This window comes from Musa acuminata, chromosome BXJ3-11 (assembly GCF_036884655.1).
Source record: "Musa acuminata AAA Group cultivar baxijiao chromosome BXJ3-11, Cavendish_Baxijiao_AAA, whole genome shotgun sequence".
Taxonomy (NCBI): Eukaryota; Viridiplantae; Streptophyta; class Magnoliopsida; order Zingiberales; family Musaceae; genus Musa; species Musa acuminata.
Genome location: NC_088359.1, coordinates 30,574,066 through 30,593,704, shown reverse-complemented (window position 1 = coordinate 30,593,704; position 19,639 = coordinate 30,574,066). Strand labels below are relative to the sequence as shown.

The following is a 19,639-nucleotide window of genomic DNA, read 5'->3' as shown; positions in this document are numbered from 1 at the left end:
GAGCCCACGAACCCTCTTTGCATGTTTGAGTAAACGAACAAACTCATTGAGCTCATTGTTCTTCAATCAGTCGTCATCGATGTCAAATGGCAATCACTGTCACTTCGGAGCGCCGATGCAGATGGACTAGCTTCCACGGTTTCCCCAAATGATTAAAGAGACAAGCATGCAGTTTCTTTCATCCCGAGTCCGATGTATTTTTAGCTGCTGCTTCTTTATTTGCTCGTGTATCTATTTGGTCAGGTGATAGATTTGATGTGATACGACATGTTCTTTTCTCCTTTCGTTACTCCCAAATTCCTCCGCCTCCTCCCTTGGGTGGTGTGTTTAGATAAGAGTTGCTGAAAAGCTTAATTGCTTGCTGGAACAGAAGAAGTTCACAGGGTGTCTCTGCAAGAGAGCTTTTCCTTTGAGAATGACAACCCGGTGCTTCTTTCAACTAATCAAATACATGAATCGATATGACTATTCATTAACCAGGAAAAAAGGATCCATTTCGGGAGCCATGAAATGCTACAGCCGAAGAGGAAGTGCTTTCCCTCTTCACTCCACCACTAGATTTCGCAGAGGTGGAAAGAGTAAGTAATGCCTAAAGCTGGGCAAAGCATGCTGGATTAGGATTAGGGTTCCCATCAAAAAGAACATGTGGAAAGAGATGGACCGAGATCAATCGTTCCAATATGTGAAAGTCCAGATTAGCTTTTCCTCCTCCCAACGGGAAGTCGAGCTGGAGAAGCCAATGGGCATAAAATGGTCAAGTATGTAGCTTGTAAGAAACTTCATGTGCTGGTGATTCTCGACTGGCTTTACCATCGTTGGCTGATGAAGATGTTGCAGACGCAATTTCCCATGAAGCATGAAGAAAGCAGAGAAGTAAAAGGTTTAGCTCTGCCAGTCCTACCTGCCCAAAATGCTTGGCTTAAGAATGGAGATGGAACCGCGAGTCACACAGTCCACCTTAGCCGCCAGTAATGACACATAGGGCAGCACGATTTCACCGCCCTAGCCAATCTAGCTAACCTGCTCACTTCTGGTTCTTCAAAGACGAAGATCTTAGACCAGTAATGGCGAGAGTCAAAAGGGTACCTTTTGAGATAGTTATGTCACTGGGGAAGAAAGCAATGTTCTTATCCACTGAACCTTTTACTCTGGTAGAACAAGTGTCCAGGTTGGTGACAAAGGCCACCCAACTTCACTTGCCGATATCTTTAGCAAGCAAGAACATGGTGGGAGTCTCCAAGTTTTCTTGTGGCTTATTGATCAAGTCAATGATACGATGATAGATTTCATGGATCCTCGATGACGAACTCCACCCAAAAAGGACAGTCTTTTCTTGTACCGAGAGGCGAGCTTTGTACATTCGGCAATGGGTAACAAAATCGATTGCACTTTTTCTTCTCCATCTTTGCGTTTTGTTCAGAGTCGGAGTGAGAGATGGGAGTTACGAAGCAACAGTTGTGATGACGGCATTATTGATGTCGAAGAAGGAAGGAATCCACCAACCAAAACAAAGTGAGTAGTACATCAGTTGTTATTGGGGTAATAATTAGTAGATGAGAGAAGAAGAAGAAGAAACAAGAAATCTAACATAATTAAAATCTTAGATTAGTTTGCTTAGCTCACGTTTTGAAATGTGGCTGCTAAGAGGAACACTGTGTCATACATAAATCATATGCTGCTGCATATGAGGAGAAATCCGTCGGATTACTAGCAGTCAACGTTGCCCCTTGTTGCTTCTTGCTGCTGGCAAAAACATGGTTGAACTATCACCATTTGTTTGATGGAAACTTGACCTAATCACTGATCTGTTTTTCCTGCTTACGTGCACTCCCCTGAAACCTCTCCCCCACAGTCCGAAGGCTGCCTTCTTGTCCAAGGGACCGGACCTGTTAGATTTTTCGTATCTGTATCCATCATACAGGTAATGATTTCATGCATGTATATGACGTGGGAAGCGTACGTTTATGTAGAAAGTGCATGGATCAAGTGAGCACAAACCTGAAAGCATATAATATGGTTGCATTGACCGACTGAAATGGTGGTGGTCAGACTTGGAACCCTATATAAGGCCAAGACATCACCAAGCTAATCTCACCTACTCGGCCTTCACTGTCCCTCCTCTTTGAGACGAGCTTAAGACAGCGTTGCAGGGAAAGATGGGGAGGTCCCCCTGCTGCGACGAGATTGGCGTGAAGAAGGGGCCATGGACGCCGGAAGAGGACAAGCAGCTGGTGGAGTACATCCAGCGGCATGGCCATGGGAGCTGGCGGAGTCTGCCGAAGATGGCCGGGCTGAACCGGTGCGGCAAAAGCTGTCGACTCCGGTGGACGAACTATCTCCGTCCTGACATCAAGCGGGGGAAGTTCTCGGAGGATGAGGAGCGGACGATCGTCCACCTCCACTCCATCCTTGGAAACAAGTAAAGCTAGCCCAGAGATCTTCCTCTTCTCCTGTAAAGCTAAATCAGAGGTGTGAAGAGCTTCTGCTAATTCATGCAGGTGGTCCACCATTTCCAAGAGTCTACCGGGAAGGACGGACAACGAGATCAAGAACTACTGGAACACCCATCTCAAGAAGAAGCTCCTCCTCATGGGGATCGACCCTGTCACCCACACACGAAGAACCAACGTCGACCTGCTCACGATCCTTCCTACTCTCCTTGCTGCCGCCACCAACCTTGGAAACCTGGGCGACCCATTGAGCAATGCTCTCCGGCTTCAAGCAGATGCCGTGCACTTGGTCAGGCTCCAAACGCTCATCCAAGCCATGAGTACTGCTACTCCAAACATGGATGCCATGAACCCCTCGAGCTCCGCCTCCCTTGGCACCTGCTATCAGTTTGATGACACCCAGCTGAACCAGCAAATCGAGGGACTTGCCAATGTCCCTCTTGCCCAAGGAGCTACTGGTTTCCCGTGTTTGGCCAGTCCATTCGAGGAACAGGAGAAGGTGACACATCCCGAGGGCTCATCCGTCACGACAGGAATCAAAACGGAGGGTCACAATGGCATGATCAACCCAGAGTCCAGCTCCTGTGCCGCCACAACAGCTCTTTCCACCCATTCACCGGTTCCATTTCCCCAAGAGAGGATAGCCACGGACTGCATGCAAGATCCGATCAGCTCGCCTGCTTCAATCCCGTTCCAGGATTGGTATGGACTAAGTGCAGGTGGATCTAACGACGATATGATCTGCTGGAAAGATATTCTAGAGTAAGCAATCCACCTTCCATTTTCTGCCAGCGAAGAATCTGTGTCCTCCATCACTTGTTGCATCACACTAGCTAACATCGTGCTCATCTGATGCAGCAAAATTTCGTGGGCAAGCGAATCATAATCGTCGGCTTGTAGGATACACAGAAGAACAGTATTTCTACCTTTTTTTTCTTTGCTGTACAATCAAACACACAAACTATGTACCAAACGTTGGCATCACATTGTTCCCACTGTTTGTAATATGTGATTTATCCATACATAAATCTCTTTCTAGATGTTCAGCTTTTCCAGATTGTCCATTTGTTTGTCAGAAATTTTTAGGATCCACAAGGGTAGATGAAGCTACTGATGATCAAGTTAGTTGGAGTAGGAAGTAGCTTGTGGCATGAAGTTGATGTCTGCTGAGAAGGACAGCATCGATCTGGAAATGGAAGGGTCTACATTACTGAGCTCAGTGATGGCATCAATTCCCCATAGCTTTTGTGTAAGGAAAGCTATGAAATTATTGGATGATTTCATTCTTTATCTTTTCATTTTTATGTGTATATGTCACTTATTCCTGCAGCCATGCAAACAAAAAAAGTCCAATATTAGTTATCAATTAGGTAAGGCTGGCTGATTTCTTTCGCCATAAGTCATTGACTGCTACTGCTACTGTTCCTGCAAGAAGTTAATATTAGTTATCATTATTATTTATCGATATGCAATCAAAACAAGTTACCATAAGACATTCCTTATGTCACGATCCAATGGGTAACTATCCTCTTAATTTTGTCAAAATTAAAGCAGAGTTAAGATTCTAATGAGTCAATTTTAATCTTAAAATACTTTCCGATGCGAGATTAAATCGGGACAGGTTACGAAATATGTTTTAATGCATTTAACATGATTTAAATTTTAATATCATTTTATATTATGAATTACTAAGGATTAAAAGGTTAATGAAGTGGTGAATTGGGAGCTTCACATGAATTCATTCATCTTTTCCATCCTTGTATGCTATGGTGAAGACACAGCAGCAGGAGTGCTTTTCCATAGCAATCACATACTGTCAGGAAAGCCTTGTCCCATGAGAGAGAGAGAGAGAGAGAGAGAGAGAGAGAGAGAGAGAGAGCACATGACATTTAGTAGGTAACACAGGGCAATATCAAACAACTAAATTACCTACCCTCAAAGAATATTAGATATGATTCCAACCTAAAACTAAATGTCAGTACATCACCAAAGACAGAGAAGGAGAAGCCAAACCTATTGGTTCATTGGTTGATGTCATTAGAGTTCCAGCCTAATTTTCATTGATTTTGGCTACTGAGATCAAGAGATGATTGACATAACAGGAGCTAATCGAGTTAAGGTTGAACAGCTAATCAAAGTTGTTCTTGGAAGACATAATTGTCATCTCTGAATATTCTGCATGTTGATGTCTCTTCGATACTTTTTTGTGTGGCGTCCAGGTTCTGTGCTTGCTTCCAATGTTAGAGTTCCATAAGATCAACCATAGTTGTTGAAACAATGGATTAGGTATGTATCTTTGTCCAGTATTAATTCATCCAAGCAGTTGTGAGCAAATGTCTTGTTTTCTTTGTTCTACGTTTATTATACTTCTCTCATTTCTATATTAGACTAAATTAGGGTATTATAATCTTTCCCACTTAAGGTTTCAGTAATCTGAAACACATAAAAGACCTTAACATGTCAAGGATGGCTCCATATTACTTAAAAATCAGATTTTAATATGATTCAATTCGATAAAATAATTAACTTATTAACTTTGTTAGATCTTAAGCTATTCGCCCACAATGATTAAGTTCATATTATAGTAAACTTTATCTAGCATTCGATTTTTTGTCTATTTTCGATGAAAAACTAAACCGATAAGAGATCAAAATTATTCTAATATTTACGATAGGATTGTGAAATATCCTTTTGTATATATATATATATATATATATATATATATATATATATATATATATATATATATATATATATTGTGGGAAGGACAAGGAAACATTGGCGTCCTTCTATCGCAATTGCAAAACCTTTTTTGATATATTTTTTTTTCTCTCTCTCTCTCTCTCTATTTTAAGGTTCAGCCATCACTGAGAGTTTGGAGGTTTCCTCTCAACCATCATTGCAGACTGGTAGCACATGAACGTCGCAACAACTACGACCTACCTTCCACTCTTCGGCCAATCATAGATCCAACACTTGCAACTCTTGGATTGGATTCTTTCATATGTCAACATCAGAGCCCAATTCAAAATGGATTGTATGTTGGGCCCTCTTATTTGTTGATTTTTCTTCTTGTCTTTTTTTTTTTTTTGTTCCTTCAACTTTTTAGTTCATGACCAAAGATAAGACATTCAAAAAGATTTGGACAGCTTATAGATAAGCCCATGGATACATTGTGGGATAAGCATTCTTCTAACATGATCAGATGCAACATAACACATGAACTGGTTTCCATTGCTCAACTGGTATGACAGAACAAGTAATCCAACTTTTTCATGAGAACCAAATCAGTGAAACAAGGGGTCTGAAAGAAGACCCAAATTTTAGCTCACTGGACACAGAAGCAAACAATTTCCGATACAAGCACTATATATATATAACCCACAGACCGTCATCAAACTATTACAAGCATCTCAAACCATCTCAACTATTACAAGCTTCTACTTATGGTTGCTCTTCTTTTTCAGGAGGCTCCCAAATTTCTGCATGAAAGCCTTCTTCTTCTTTTGCTGCTGCTGCTGCTTATCGGGCGAGGACGCCCCATTTTCGATGTTATCCGTTGCCAATCCGAATGCCACATCGAAGCCAACACCATCAGTCTTTGAGTCCAACTCATCGTATGTCGACTCGGTCTCGTGCTCCCTATCTGTCGACAAATCCTTGTCCGTTGTCTTGCCATTTTCCCATGTCTTACCTCTTGCATCTAATGCTTCTTCCTCTTGAGCACTGTTGTCCGTCTTCTCTTCTTCCGATACTCCTTTATCCATGCTGTGTTCCTCGGGCTTCTCTGATGGGACTTCTGATTCTGGTTTTTCTTCTCCATCCTGATCATCTGTGTTTTCCTCCAAGGGATCAACTGAGATTGTTTGATCAGACTGTTTTGAGTTGCTTGATATTTCCCCATTTTCCTCCGGCTTCTTGGCTGTGGCCTCATAGAGCATATGAGAGAGTTCTTTGACCTTCTCCAGAGCTGCAGTTTCTCGGATTCTGAGGTCATCATTCTCCTGACTTATATTTTGCAGTTCATTCTCTTTGTCCAATAGCATCTCCTTCAGTAGCAAACTCTCAGCCTTAGCTTCTTCCGCAACAATGTTGGCAGCATTTGCCTCGGACTCCAAATGCTTAAGCTTATCCAACAGCCGGAGTTCCTCTTCTTTCGCAGCTGATACTCTGAGTTCTGCTTCTTTCAGTGAGTCAGTTATCTTGTCCATGTCTGTTTTCATGGTGATAATTTCCTCCTCCGATCTCTTGATAGAACTCACAAAATCAAGTGCTTTTGAGTCCCACACAGATCTCGAATTTTCAAGCTCCCTTTCAAAACATTGAACAGTATCTTGAAGACAAACTATCTCATGTTTTGCTTTTTCCAGCGTTACCTCATAATTTTCTTGATTTCTTTCGATAGTCACCTTCAACTCCTCTATCTGAGTATGAGAATTCTTCAGTTCAGATTGCTTGATTAGGAATTTTTCTTGTGTTTCACGTGCTTCTGTTGATACTTCATGCAATGCTGAAGCCAAGCCTTCCATTGCCTTCTTAACTTTCTCAAGTTCGGACTGAGTGATATCAAGGTCATTTTCCAATTTGTTCTTCTCCTCTGTCAAGCTCTGAATGTTTAAAGTAGCCATCTTCTCATTACTCTGAGCATGAATTTTTGCCTCTTCCACAATCTGAAGCTCAGATTTTAGAACCACAATCATCTTTCCCAATTCCGCTGCTTCCTGTTGTGCTATATCAAGGTACTGACTTGATTCATCAAGCTCTGATTTGTGCCTAGCAACATCAAGCTTCAAAGATTCCACCTGACCTCGAAGAGCAGCAACTTCGCACTGTTTGTCCTGCAAGACTGCACTGCTCTCCTCTAGCTGTTTCGTAGCAGAAGCAAGAGTCTCTGATGATGTTTTTCTCAACTCATTTGCTTCCTCCAGTTGAAATTCTAACAGCTTGGTCTTCTTTTTCCACTCATCCATTAGATGACTTGCATCAGATTCAGCCTTCTTTGCATCAGTGACCTCAATTCTAAGCCCCTCGATTAATGCTCCCAACTCCACCAACCTGCTCTCAGCAGCTTTTGCTTTCTCAAGCTCACTTTTCAATTCAAAGACCTCAGATTCTAACTCCATTTTGGAGTCAAGCAATGCTTTAAGATGGGTAATTTCACCTGAGAGGAGCTCCAGCTTCACTGCATTCGCTTCAGCAGTCTTTGTAGACTCACAAGCCTGGCTCGAAGCAGTGTTCTTTGCGTCTATTGCCAATGTAAGTTCATGTTTCACCTTTTCGAGCTCCTCTGTAGCCGAAAGCAATGCGGCAACGTCCAAGGCATGGTGGTTTTCAATGCTTTCAAGCTTCTTCTGCCACTCTTCTTCTCTTTTCTGAGCACTCTTGATGCTGTCCTGCTCCAACTCACTTGCACGAATCTTGTGAGTTTCCAGAGCATCCTCCGCTCTCTTCCGAGCAGCAAGACTCTCCTCGAGTTTCTCGTTTTCTTCATCAGCCAATCTCTTGACCTCATTTAATTCCTCAAGAATGTGGGTCTTCTCGATTTCAACAGAAACCAATTGTTCATTTGTCTTCCTCAAGTCCTCCTGAGCTAAGTTTAACTGAGCTTGTAGATCCATTCCCTTCTCGACTAGCTCTGAAGCTTCATTGTTCTTAGACTCCAGAGTCGAATCAAGCAAGGTTTTCAGGCGGCTAACTTCCCTGGACAAGAGTTCCACCTTGTCTGCATTGATCTCAGCGATCTTCATTGCATCATCAGCATGAATCAACGCACTGTTCTTTGCTTCGGTTGTCATTGCCAGTTCTTGCTTCACCCTCTGGAGATCCTGAGTCGTGGCGACCAGCGCCGCAACATCCACAGCATGCTGGTTTCGGACAGTATCAAGCTCCTTCTGCCGTTCCTCTTCCCTCTTCTGTGCAGCCTCAATACCGGCTTGCTCCAATTCATCTGCCCGGAACTTGTCAATCTCTGCAGCTTCCTCTGCTATCCTCTGGGCAACAAGCGCGTCCTGCAGCTTGTCGTTCGCATCATCAGCATATCTCTTAGCAGACCTCAGCTCCTCAAGAATCTGGCTCTTCTCCTTCTCAACAGACGCCAATTGCTCTTTTGCCTTCTTCAGATCCTCCTGAACCGCACTCAGCTGTGTCTGCAGCTCAGATCCCTTTGCTGTGCGTGGTTGCTTCTGCAATCAAAACTCAAAAGCCAAAGGACCAAGTTGTTCATCATAGTGATGATATACGACATCATGGTGAATTATATGCGGTGGTTCATTGGCCTTACATCAGGAGTGGTGGTCTTCGGCCTCGAATCAACCGATTTCGGTGATCGATCAATCGAATGGCGGGATGACTGCTGCAAGAAAGGTGAAGCTGGATCTGCCTTGGCGGATCCAGCCCTTCCTAGTTTACCAGCTCTAGGAGTAGCCGGTGTGCCTTTGTTGACAGAAGCTTCAAATAAACCAGATCTGCGTTCAATATATGCAACTTAGATCTTCGAAACAACCAAACTAGGCAGTTCCAGCACAAAGATCGGCAATGCCATACAAAACGAACCCAGATCAGGCAGAAAAGCAAGAAAAGACGAGAGTGGTAGCAATCAGCAGAGCCTGGCCTCATAATTCGCGATCAGATCGAGGCTACACAGTTAATGAAACAGAGTACACACCAAATTTGACCATGATCTAAGCGAAGGAAACCTTCCTTTTCTTCATCTACCGAAAAGATCGGAACTTTTATGACCAGATCAAGCCCAATAACCACGGTGAACTGAAATCCTCGCAGCATTGGTGCTATGGACCAAGGAAAAGAGCGCAAAGGATTCACCTCGACGAACGCAACCAAATTAACACCACAAAGTGCGAAGACAAAAACTAGGCTAAAAAAGTCAATTTTGGGGGAAAATTCCAGGGAGAGCAGACGAGCCCACCTGAGATCTGGGGAGAACGGCGTACTTACTTGGATTTGGAGGGCAGCATCGTCGATCGCCCGCCACAAGGAGTGAGGTGCGAGGAGAACAGCAGCAGCCGAGCGGCAGTGGAGAGAGGAAATGCCGGCGACAAGTCAGGATTTTGGAGTTTGGGACAAGGGGGGCGCTTTGTCTCAGATTAACGGAAGACGAAGAGGAAGAAGACAGAGAGGTTGGGGGGGGGGGGGGGGGGGGGGGAAGGAGGGGGGGATTGGGGGAAGGGAGTAGAAGGATTCAAGCGAGAATAGGATAGGACGTGGTCTGGAAAAAGAGATCACTCACTCCTCCTCCTTTCTCTGCAAAGAGAGTAACATGAAAACCGCAAGCATAGTTGACAGCACACTATCGTGTAGGGTCTTAAAGGAACCACCGTCTTACTACCTACATGTTTATTAACTGCTACGCTCCATGATTAGGTCTGTGTTGAGCAAAGCGAATCTGTCACCACATCGCGCTGTCTGTCCGATACGCAGCTACCGAAGGGAAAGAAGAAGTAGATGTTGGTTACCCCCAACAAGCGAAAAATAAAAGCCATTTGGATTTTGTGCATGCTATTATTCCCAACCCATCTACGACATCTAATCAATGTAGCATTGCCTTCTTCGAGATTAGAATCTAACAAGATCTCATTTCAAGTTTGACTCGGATGACCGCAGAACACTGGTGTCGCAGAAGGCGGCTTAAGGGATGCTGGCGATGAGAGACGAGAGAGGGGGGGGGGGGGGCGGCGGTACGTGAGAGGACTGCAAACCCGCTTGCATTGAAGCCGGTGGGGGTGGTGTGGTGTACGTATGCCGGTGTCATAAACTTGTTGTCATTACGTAGCATGCGCCCATATCTGCAAACCCGAAGAGGCTCTTTAAAGATCCATCCATCGCTTCCAACCGCCTCAGTTCTTGCAGGAGTGTGCTGCTGCGGCAGGATATGCTTGTCTTCTTCCCTTCACAGTCGTGCGACGGCTTGATGACGGGGAAGAAGAAACCAAACCACACAGACACACACTCTCTCTCTCTCTCTTTCTTTGAGATTCGTGCGGAGGATTGATGACAGTTAAGGCGGAAAAAAAAGAGGGAGGCTGGGAATTTTTTTCCTTTGAGATTCGTGCAGAAACTTTGATGATGGAGAAACCAACCTACTTTGCCTTCCTATCCTCTCTTACCAAACAATCTCAAATAAACAGTTTTGTAAGGAAAAAAATATATATGTTATTATAATAAAAAATTATTTAAGATGATATAAAATAATTAATACTAATGATATCAAATTTTTAAAAATATTAATAAAATAAAAAATAATTATTTTATACTTGATAAAATATATAATTTTTAAATATACAAAAGATCTAATATAGTCGATGCTAAATAATTGAGATTTACAATTTTTCTATTATTGTATTGGGAGAAAAAAAAATGCTGGACATATTTATCCTTTTTGTTTTCTTCTTTGAAATTAGTGTTGAGGTTGGATGATGAGAGAGAGAGGCCGGATATGCTTAGTTTATTTACTTTAAGATCCGTGCAGTGTCTATGATGATGGAAAAGAAGGAAAACGAACAATATGCTTTTATCTTTTTCTTCGAATCCTTTAAGATTCGTACAGGGTCTCGATTTATTTAAGACAAGCAAGGAAAACATAAAAAGGACTATGGGGTGAGAGAGGCTCGAACTCTCGACCTCAGGATAACTCAGAAGCTATGAGACCTACGCGCTAACCAACTGCGCCACCACCCCTTTCTGTGTAAGCTTTACCAAATATTCTTAATATCTTATTTCGAGTTGTCTCCTTTCGTCCCTGACACAAAACTCTCATGCCGAGTGTCATATGGGAATGAGTGAGATGTTTCTACGTGCATATAAATATATATACAGTTTGCACGTACCAAAAACTAATATGTAGAGAACCAAAAAGGTGGAAGTTCTTAATTCATTTGTGCTCTCTCTCTCTCTCTCACGGTAGGTGTTTGGTCGAAATCGTCCGACACCGATGTGGTGTGTTATTCCAACATGGTGGACCTGAGGTGATAGCGTCATCCGCCCACACAAACCGCTGCGAGCCTTTGCGTGCATCTTCAACCAAGCATCAAAATCTTATCACGAGTGACTATGAGAAGGGAGTCTTTTGATGTTTTTCCGTACCAAATGAAAGGACACAGCTAATCTTATTGTAACGTTTTTTATCAGTTTAATCTAATATCAGAGATGGAAGAATAATTAGAATGAGGTAAGGGAGTTGATAGGTAATATACTATCATTAGGTGCAGTAGTTTTTGTTACGATTGGAAAATATGGAAGTATTTTGGGTCACGTCCTTTAGGTGGAATATTTTTTTTTTTGACTCATTTGGATCAAATTTTTATAGATTTAGTTTTGATACTATGTTTATAGATTTGGCTTTAATACTATATCAAAATTCTAAGATGATGAGTGGGACACCATGTTACAAATATTACAATGAGAAGTCCGAATCATTGAATATATATATTACAATGAATATATATCATATCAATCATCAATTCAACCCAAAAGATTATATATATATATATATATATGTATATATATATATATATGTATGTATATATATGTATATATATATATATATATGTATATATATATATATATATGTATATATATATATGTATATATATATATATATATGTATATATATATATATATATATGTATATATATATATATGTGTGTGTGTATAAGAGAGAGATTTTTTTAAAAAAAAAATTATTTTCTAGATAATGCCATTGTTTTTATTTTTTTGTCAAATAGCACCCTTCTCGATCGGCATTGTCCATCGTCTTTATTTCATTGGTGTCGCTCATCTATCTTTTCTATTCTTGCTCTCTCGTTTGTCTCCGCAAGGTTCGTCCTTCCTCGTTGCGCCCAAGTGAGAGACGATCACTATCCTTTGTACTACCATTGAGAACAAGGGAACCCACTGTCTGTTACCTTTGTCCTTACCTATATCTCAACTACCGATAATAAGGCAGCCCACTACCTATACTTTACCATAAGATATGACGATTAAAATAAAATCGAATATCTTCAAGTTGTATTTCAAAAAGGTCTGAAACACCAATTGCTTGTTTTTAATTATAAGAGGATATAAAATTTTTCTAAAGCATATTAAGAAAAAATATTCAACACCATGTGACGTTAAGGTACCAATCATATGACGTTGAGATGTTAATCATCCGATGTTAAGTGTTGATATGTTAGTCTTATTTGTTTTCTGCCACATTAATGAGCAAACTAAGAAGTCTCAAAACATCAAACTGATTTTTTTTTCAAAACAAAAAATTAATAGAAAAAAACCCTCTTTCTATTTTGTCCTTAAATACATATATCATAATCTTAATCTTTAATCTTGATGACAGCAAAGGGACACAAAATTATGTATAATCTTAATCTTTAATCATAATTTTATTCAGAACAATCAACCCATTTTCTTAATCATCGTAGTGAATGATCCCTTTAGGAGTCGCGAATCCATGTTGACATCGTGCCTTCATCGCTTATATTACAATCTATTATAATCTAGATTTGGCAAAAAGTGCAAGTAATCATCAGAACATCTTCTGACTTCCTATCACAGTCTCATGGAATTCCACAAACCATGATTACTAGAATGATGCGAGAGGTATGAGATATGTGGAGGATGTTAATCCCTCAATTAACCGACCAAAACCAACAAGAGAGCATCGACCAACATAAATACTCCACCTCAATCCTCCAAGGTCCCTCCTCCTCTCAATCTTAAACTTCATGAGCTGATATGATCCTTCATGGAGAACTATAGCTAATTACTTTTAGTATCTTGTTACTTATATTTTAAAAAAGTTATATTAATATTATGAAACATCTAGGTATGATTACCTTAACATTATCGATTTTATCAAAAAAAAATGATAATAAAAGATAATAAAAAAATAATTTTAATATTTTAATTGATAGTAACGAATGACATTAGTTGTGACGGACGATGCTAGTGGTGATAGATGACGACACCAATTGGGGGGGCCATAGGTGACTATTATAGATGAAAAAAATAACGATGAGATGAAGACGGTTGCTGATGCAAATACCAAGTGACGAAAGGATTGTCGATACATATGCCAAGCAACATCGCTTGACATTTGCATCAGCGATCATTTCATCGCTCATCAACTACATCGACAAAATTATTTTTTATTATTTAATTTTATATTTTCGTTGATAAAATCGACGATGTTTGGATAAATAGACCTAAACGTTTTACTTTCATAATTATAGAAATATTAATATAATTTTTAAAATATAAAAATTAAAATATCAAGATAAATATTTATTAAAAAAATAATTTATAATTAGTCCCGATCCTTGAAATTCTGCGGTAATTCGTAGGTCGTGTTCCGAGCAAGATTTTCCAGAGCAAACTAAAATCCACAGACAAAAAGCATAGATAGATAAGTAAAAAAAAGGGTCGCTACCTTATCCAATGGCAAACGACTTCCGCCACGCAACGACAGGACAAGTGAGAAAGTTCGAGAAGACAAGCGAGTAAAACGTGTTGCGTCCAACCCTACTACTACCTCTAAACAAATTAATATATAAACAAATAAATGAAAATAAAACAAAATAAAGGACCTCGATGGACCCCGCCGCCACGTGACTCCCTCATCCAACCGGGTTGGTTGACATGCGAACGGTTCCGTTACACGTTACCTACCCTTTTCCCCGAGTTCGATTCCGGTCACGGCTTATCCGCCCCCACCATTTGGCACGTGGCACGATCCAGGGGGGCTCGCAGACCGCGCCGTCATCAACCAGCTGCCCGGCGGCGGCCCGGCGGCTGCCATTTCACTATAAAGAATTAATAGAACTTTGAGGTCAAATAATCCGCGTTAAATTAGCCTAATCCGAATAATCTGTATCGGGAAGCAAATTAATCTTTCTGATAACATTAATTAATACCTACGTATGTATATAAAAAATTAACGAGAAACATGGAAATTACCAGAGGAAATATCTGAGAGCTGTGCGCGTCTGTCTCCCCTATCGCCACGCCCTCTTGTCCGGCCTCCTTCCTCGCTTTGTCCACGGCGGGGAGCGGGAGCGGGGGTCACCGGAACCGAGGGTTCCAGTTCATAGACAGGAGTACGATCAAAGAGGATGAACCTGTGGGCCGACGACAACGCCTCCATGATGGAGGCCTTCATGGCCGCCACCGACCTCGTCCATGGCTTCCCCTGGGCGACTCCACCTCCCACCCCTCCTCGGCCCTCCGGTATGGCCTCGTCCTTGGATCCTGGGAGGGCTATCGTCGGCCCTCCCACTCCCTCTTCTCCTCCGTCGGCGTTCTTCAACCAGGAGACGCTCCAGCAGCGGCTGCAGGCCCTGATCGAGGGGGCCCGGGAAAGCTGGACCTACGGCATCTTCTGGCAGTCGTCGGTGGATGCCGCCACCGGGACGTCCTTCCTCGGGTGGGGCGACGGCTACTACAAGGGCTGCGAGGAGGACAAGCGGAAGCAACGGGCCGCGAGCACCGCCTCGGCTGCCGATCAGGATCACCGCAAGCGCGTCCTGCGGGAGCTCAACTCGCTCATCTCCGGCGGCGTGTCCTTGACGCCGGACGAGATCGTCGACGAGGAGGTCACCGACACGGAGTGGTTCTTTCTAGTCTCCATGACCCAGTCCTTCGTCAACGGGGCCGGCCTCCCCGGCCAGGCCCTCTGCTCCGGCGCGCCCTACTGGATCGCAGGCGCCGGCCGTCTATCCGCGGCGTCGTGCGAGCGCGCGCGGCATGCCCAGTTGTTCGGCATCCAGACCATGGTCTGCGCTCCCGTCGGCTCCGGCGTGCTCGAGCTCGGATCCACCGACACGATCCTCTACAACCTCGAGCTCATGGGCAAGATTCGCGTCCTCTTCAACTTCAGCTCCCGGGACGCGCCCGACACTGCGGCGGCCCCATCATGGCTCGCGCAGCAATCTGTTGCAGCGACTACCGCCGCCGGCCACGGAGAGTCGAATCCACCGGTTCTCTGGCTCACTGACCCCTCCACGGTCGAGATCAAGGACTCCGTCTCCCGTGTCTCGACCTCCGTCGGCATCTCCGTCACGAAACCCCCGATCCAATCCGACAGCAATCCTAGCTCAAGTATCCTCACCGAGAATCCAACCTCTGCTATGCAGATCCCAAAAGTCCACGACGACCACCAGCGACAGATCCACCAACTGCAGCATCAGAGCAGCTGCAGTAAACCGCAGGCCCAATCTTTCATGTCCAAAGAGTTCGATTTCTCCGGATTCGCCTCGAACGGCGCGGTCGCTCCCGCCCGCTCGTTCAAGCCGGAGTCTAGGGATATCCCGAGTTTCGCCGGTGGCAAGAGGGATTCCTCGCCGGCTCCTGTCGCCCGCAGCCTCTTCTCCCGCCAACAAGCTACCGCTGTGGCGGACGACAAGAAGACCAACAGATCCACGGGAGCGACATCCAGGGCGAGCAACGACGGCGAGGGGATGCTCTCCTTCTCGTCGGCTCCTGCAAGAGCCCCCTCCAGTGGCCAATTGAGGTCATCTTCCGGCGGCGTCCCCGACGGACCCGATTCGGATCAGTCCGAGCTCGAGCCATCGGTACGGGAGGTGGAGAGCAGCCGGGCGGTGGAACCCGAGAAGCGGCCGCGGAAGCGTGGCCGGAAGCCCGCCAACGGCCGCGAGGAGCCGCTGAACCACGTCGAAGCTGAGCGGCAGCGCCGCGAGAAGCTCAACCAGAGGTTCTATGCCCTCCGTGCGGTGGTTCCCAATGTGTCCAAGATGGACAAAGCCTCCCTCCTGGGCGACGCCGTCTCCTACATCAACGAACTCCGGTCAAAGCTGCAAGCTTTGGAGGCGAACAAGGAGGACCTGCAAGCACAGATTCAAGGCCTCAAAAAGGAGCGTGAATCCGCCCCAACGCAGCGGCCTGAGAGCAACCTTAAGACGATGAACGGCGGCGGTCGATGTCACGGGGTTGAAATCGAGGTGAAGCTACTGGGATCGGAGGCCCTGATCAGGTTGCAGAGCCAAAAGAGGAATCACCCAGCTGCTCTGCTGATGGTTGCCCTGCAAGACCTTGATCTGGAAGTGCATTACGCAAGCGTGTCGGTGGTGAAGGACCTCATGATCCAGCAGGCGACGGTGAAGATGTCGAGCCGGGTGTTCACGCAGGAGCAGCTCAGCTCTGTTCTCTACGCTAGATTGGCGGCTGAGGCCTTATCTAGTTGGTAGGTCAGTTTTGGTGGGGAACGCTAGCAAAAGCGGCTGGCTCTTACTGCCGCCATGGAGGTTTATTGTAGTAAGCTAAGCCTGCGCTGTCTTATGTTTGGTGTGTGTATATATGTATATATATATATTACTGTTCCTCTGTAACTTGGTGGCAACAAAGAAATGGAGGAACGAGAGGAGACTGGACTCACTGTGGTTGCCTCATGCACGGAGAGCAAGATGCTGCGATAATAAAGCTCCATTACTACGAGATACTGAAGACATCTAAACAAGTACATTGATGTAGCCATCGTGGCTTACGAGCAACTCCTCGAGAAGCAGCGGCACATCATGTTGATGGACTCCATATCTATCAAATCCCACGCGCAATGCGGTCACATATCCATAGCGCAAAGGCTCGCCAGAATGGGTGAATACCGCCTTATTATCGTAGAACATTAGACAGCCTTCGGTGTCCGGAAATCTATGCGCCGGGATACCCCTTCCCTCCGCCGCCGTAGCCGCTACCATGTTCTCCACCAGCACCATAGCCGCCTCCGGCACCCGTGCCACTTCCAGCCCCGTAGCCGCCGCCATGCTCACCGCCTGCTCCGTAGCCAACACCGCTGCCACCACCTTCCCCGCCACCATGGCCACCGCCATGTTCTCCACCTGCACCATAACCAGCTCCACCACCGATGCCACTTCCAGCACCATAGCCCGCACCATGCTCGCCTCCTGCACCATACCCGACACCACTACCTGAACCACCGCCACCACCATAGCCACCTCCATGCTCTCCACCAGCACCGTAACCGGTTCCAGCACCAGCACCAGCACCGCTTCCGGTACCATAGCCACCGCCATGCTCACCTCCTGCTCCATAACCAACGCCGGCACCACTGCCTCCACCACCGCCATGTTCTCCTCCTGCACCACCATAGCCACCGCCATGTTCGCCTCCTGCACCACCATAGCCACCGCCATGTTCGCCTCCTGCACCACCATAACCACCTCCATGTTCTCCGCCTGCACCACCATATCCACCTCCGTGCTCTCCGCCTGCACCACCATAGCCACCTCCATGTTCTCCGCCTGCACCACCATATCCACCTCCGTGCTCTCCGCCTGCACCACCATAGCCACCTCCATGTTCTCCGCCTGCACCACCATATCCACCTCCGTGCTCTCCGCCTGCACCACCATAGCCACCTCCATGTTCTCCGCCTGCACCACCATATCCACCTCCATGTTCTCCGCCTGCACCACCATATCCACCTCCGTGCTCTCCGTCTGCACCACCATAACCACCGCCATGTTCTCCGCCTGCACCACCATAGCCACCTCCGTGTTCTCCGCCTGCACCACCATATCCACCTCCGTGCTCTCCGCCTGCACCACCATATCCACCTCCGTGCTCTCCGCCTGCACCTCCATAGCCACCTCCATGTTGGCCGCCTGCACCACCATAGCCACCTCCATGCTCGCCGCCTGCACCACCATAGCCACCGCCATGTTCTCCGCCCGCACCACCATAACCACCGCCATGTTCTCCGCCCGCACCACCATAGCCACCTCCATGCTCTCCGCCCGCACCACCATAACCACCGCCATGTTCTCCGCCCGCACCACCATAGCCACCTCCACGTTCTCCGCCCGCACCACCATAGCCACCTCCACGTTCTCCGCCCGCACCACCATAGTCACCGCCACGTTCTCCGCCCGCACCACCATAGCCACCTCCACGTTCTCCGCCCGCACCACCATAGTCACCGCCACGTTCTCCGCCCGCACCACCATAACCACCGCCCCGTTCTCCGCCTGCACCACCATAACCACCGCCCCGTTCTCCGCCCGCACCACCATAACCACCGCCCCGTTCTCCGCCTGCGCCACCATAGCCACCGCCCCGTTCTCCGCCTGCACCACCATAACCACCGCCCCGTTCTCCGCCTGCACCACCATAGCCACCGCCACGTTCTCCGCCTGCACCACCATAACCACCTCCTCGGTCTCCGCCTGCACCACCATAACCACCGTCATGTTCTCCGCCTGCACCACCATAACCACCTCCATGCTGTCCACCAGCACCGTAGCCACCTCCAGCACCAGCACCGCTTCCAGTTCCATAGCCACCGCCATGTTCACCACCTGCTCCATAACCAACGCCGCCGCCACCACCTTCCCCACCGCCATGTTCTCCACCTGCACCATAACCAACTCCACCACCAGCACCACTTCCTGTCCCGTAGCCAGCACCATGATCACCTCCTGCACCATACCCTACACCACCACCCGAGCCACCGCCACCACCATAGGCTCCTCCATGATCTCCACCAGCACCGTAGCCTCCTCCAGCACCAGCACCACTTCCAGTGCCATAGCCACCGCCGTGCTCTCCACCTGCACCAGAACCAACGCCAGCACCACTGCCTCCACCACCACCATAACCACCACCATGTTCTCCACCAGCACCGTAACCAGCTCCACCACCTTTACCACTTCCTATCCCGTATCCACCTCCATTCTCACCACCTGCACCATAACCCACACCAGTACCGCTGCCTCCCCCACCACCATAGCCGCCACCATGTTCTCCACCGGCACCATAACCGCCTCCACTCCCAGTGCCCGCTCCAGTCCCGTAACCACCACCATGCTCACCACCTGCTCCATAGCCCACACCGCTTCCAGAACCGCCACCGTAGCCACCACCATACTCTCCTATACCACCAAACTCACCTCCGGCCCCATAACCGGGAAAGAAATGCCATCCACCTCCAGGAATGACGTCGCCAATGCCATGGCCTACGCCATAAGGCAGCTCCTGAGGAGCAACCAGGAGCGCTCTAGAGGCGAAGCACACGGTCGCACCCAACAACAGCAGCAGCGCAGGGCTTACGACCCTGCGAGTAACACCCATGACCAAGCTTGTGTGGAGGACTCGAGATGCCTGCCACCTTCGATGGATCGAGGAAGTGGAGGGAGCAATTTATAGAG

General features: G+C 46.5%; 3 protein-coding genes and 1 non-coding gene across 4 annotated transcripts; 2 read left to right on the top strand and 2 right to left on the bottom strand.

Moving 5' to 3' along the window:
* Positions 1–2,110: 2,110 nt before the first annotated feature.
* LOC135652346 (transcription factor MYB41-like) lies at positions 2,111–3,551 on the top strand. Its single transcript, XM_065173190.1, has 3 exons — positions 2,111–2,419; positions 2,499–3,212; positions 3,309–3,551. Exons 1-3 carry the CDS (start codon positions 2,157–2,159, stop codon positions 3,334–3,336), a joined length of 1,005 nt encoding a protein of 334 aa, XP_065029262.1. The 5' UTR covers positions 2,111–2,156; the 3' UTR covers positions 3,337–3,551.
* A 2,190-nt stretch (positions 3,552–5,741) lies between these two features.
* LOC135653171 (WEB family protein At3g02930, chloroplastic-like) lies at positions 5,742–9,872 on the bottom strand. Its single transcript, XM_065174789.1, has 3 exons — positions 9,405–9,872; positions 8,731–8,914; positions 5,742–8,632 (listed from the first exon to the last, which is right to left on the bottom strand). Exons 1-3 carry the CDS (start codon positions 9,422–9,424, stop codon positions 5,891–5,893), a joined length of 2,946 nt encoding a protein of 981 aa, XP_065030861.1. The 5' UTR covers positions 9,425–9,872; the 3' UTR covers positions 5,742–5,890.
* A 1,187-nt stretch (positions 9,873–11,059) lies between these two features.
* TRNAM-CAU (transfer RNA methionine (anticodon CAU)) lies at positions 11,060–11,144 on the bottom strand. The gene is given in 2 exon segments: positions 11,060–11,095; positions 11,107–11,144. It is a non-coding gene; the product is annotated as a tRNA-Met (tRNA).
* Positions 11,145–14,413: 3,269 nt separating this feature from the next.
* On the top strand, positions 14,414–16,850 carry LOC103972203 (transcription factor MYC2-like). The gene has a single exon (XM_009386452.3). It carries the CDS (start codon positions 14,573–14,575, stop codon positions 16,661–16,663), a length of 2,091 nt encoding a protein of 696 aa, XP_009384727.2. The 5' UTR covers positions 14,414–14,572; the 3' UTR covers positions 16,664–16,850.
* Positions 16,851–19,639: the final 2,789 nt, after the last annotated feature.

Excerpts from the sequence above, each read along its gene's own strand:
- LOC135652346 (XM_065173190.1), top strand. The coding sequence starts at position 2,157 with ATGGGGAGGTCCCCCTGCTGCGACGAGATTGGCGTGAAGAAGGGGCCA. Across the intron at positions 2,420-2,498 it reads CACTCCATCCTTGGAAACAA|GTGGTCCACCATTTCCAAGA; the intron begins GTAAAGCTAGCC and ends TAATTCATGCAG. Across the intron at positions 3,213-3,308 it reads TGCTGGAAAGATATTCTAGA|CAAAATTTCGTGGGCAAGCG; the intron begins GTAAGCAATCCA and ends CATCTGATGCAG.
- LOC103972203 (XM_009386452.3), top strand. The coding sequence starts at position 14,573 with ATGAACCTGTGGGCCGACGACAACGCCTCCATGATGGAGGCCTTCATG.
- LOC135653171 (XM_065174789.1), bottom strand. The coding sequence starts at position 9,424 with ATGCTGCCCTCCAAATCCAA. Across the intron at positions 8,915-9,404 it reads ATGCTGCCCTCCAAATCCAA|ATCTGGTTTATTTGAAGCTT; the intron begins GTAAGTACGCCG and ends TATTGAACGCAG. Across the intron at positions 8,633-8,730 it reads CGAAGACCACCACTCCTGAT|AAGCAACCACGCACAGCAAA; the intron begins GTAAGGCCAATG and ends TTTTGATTGCAG.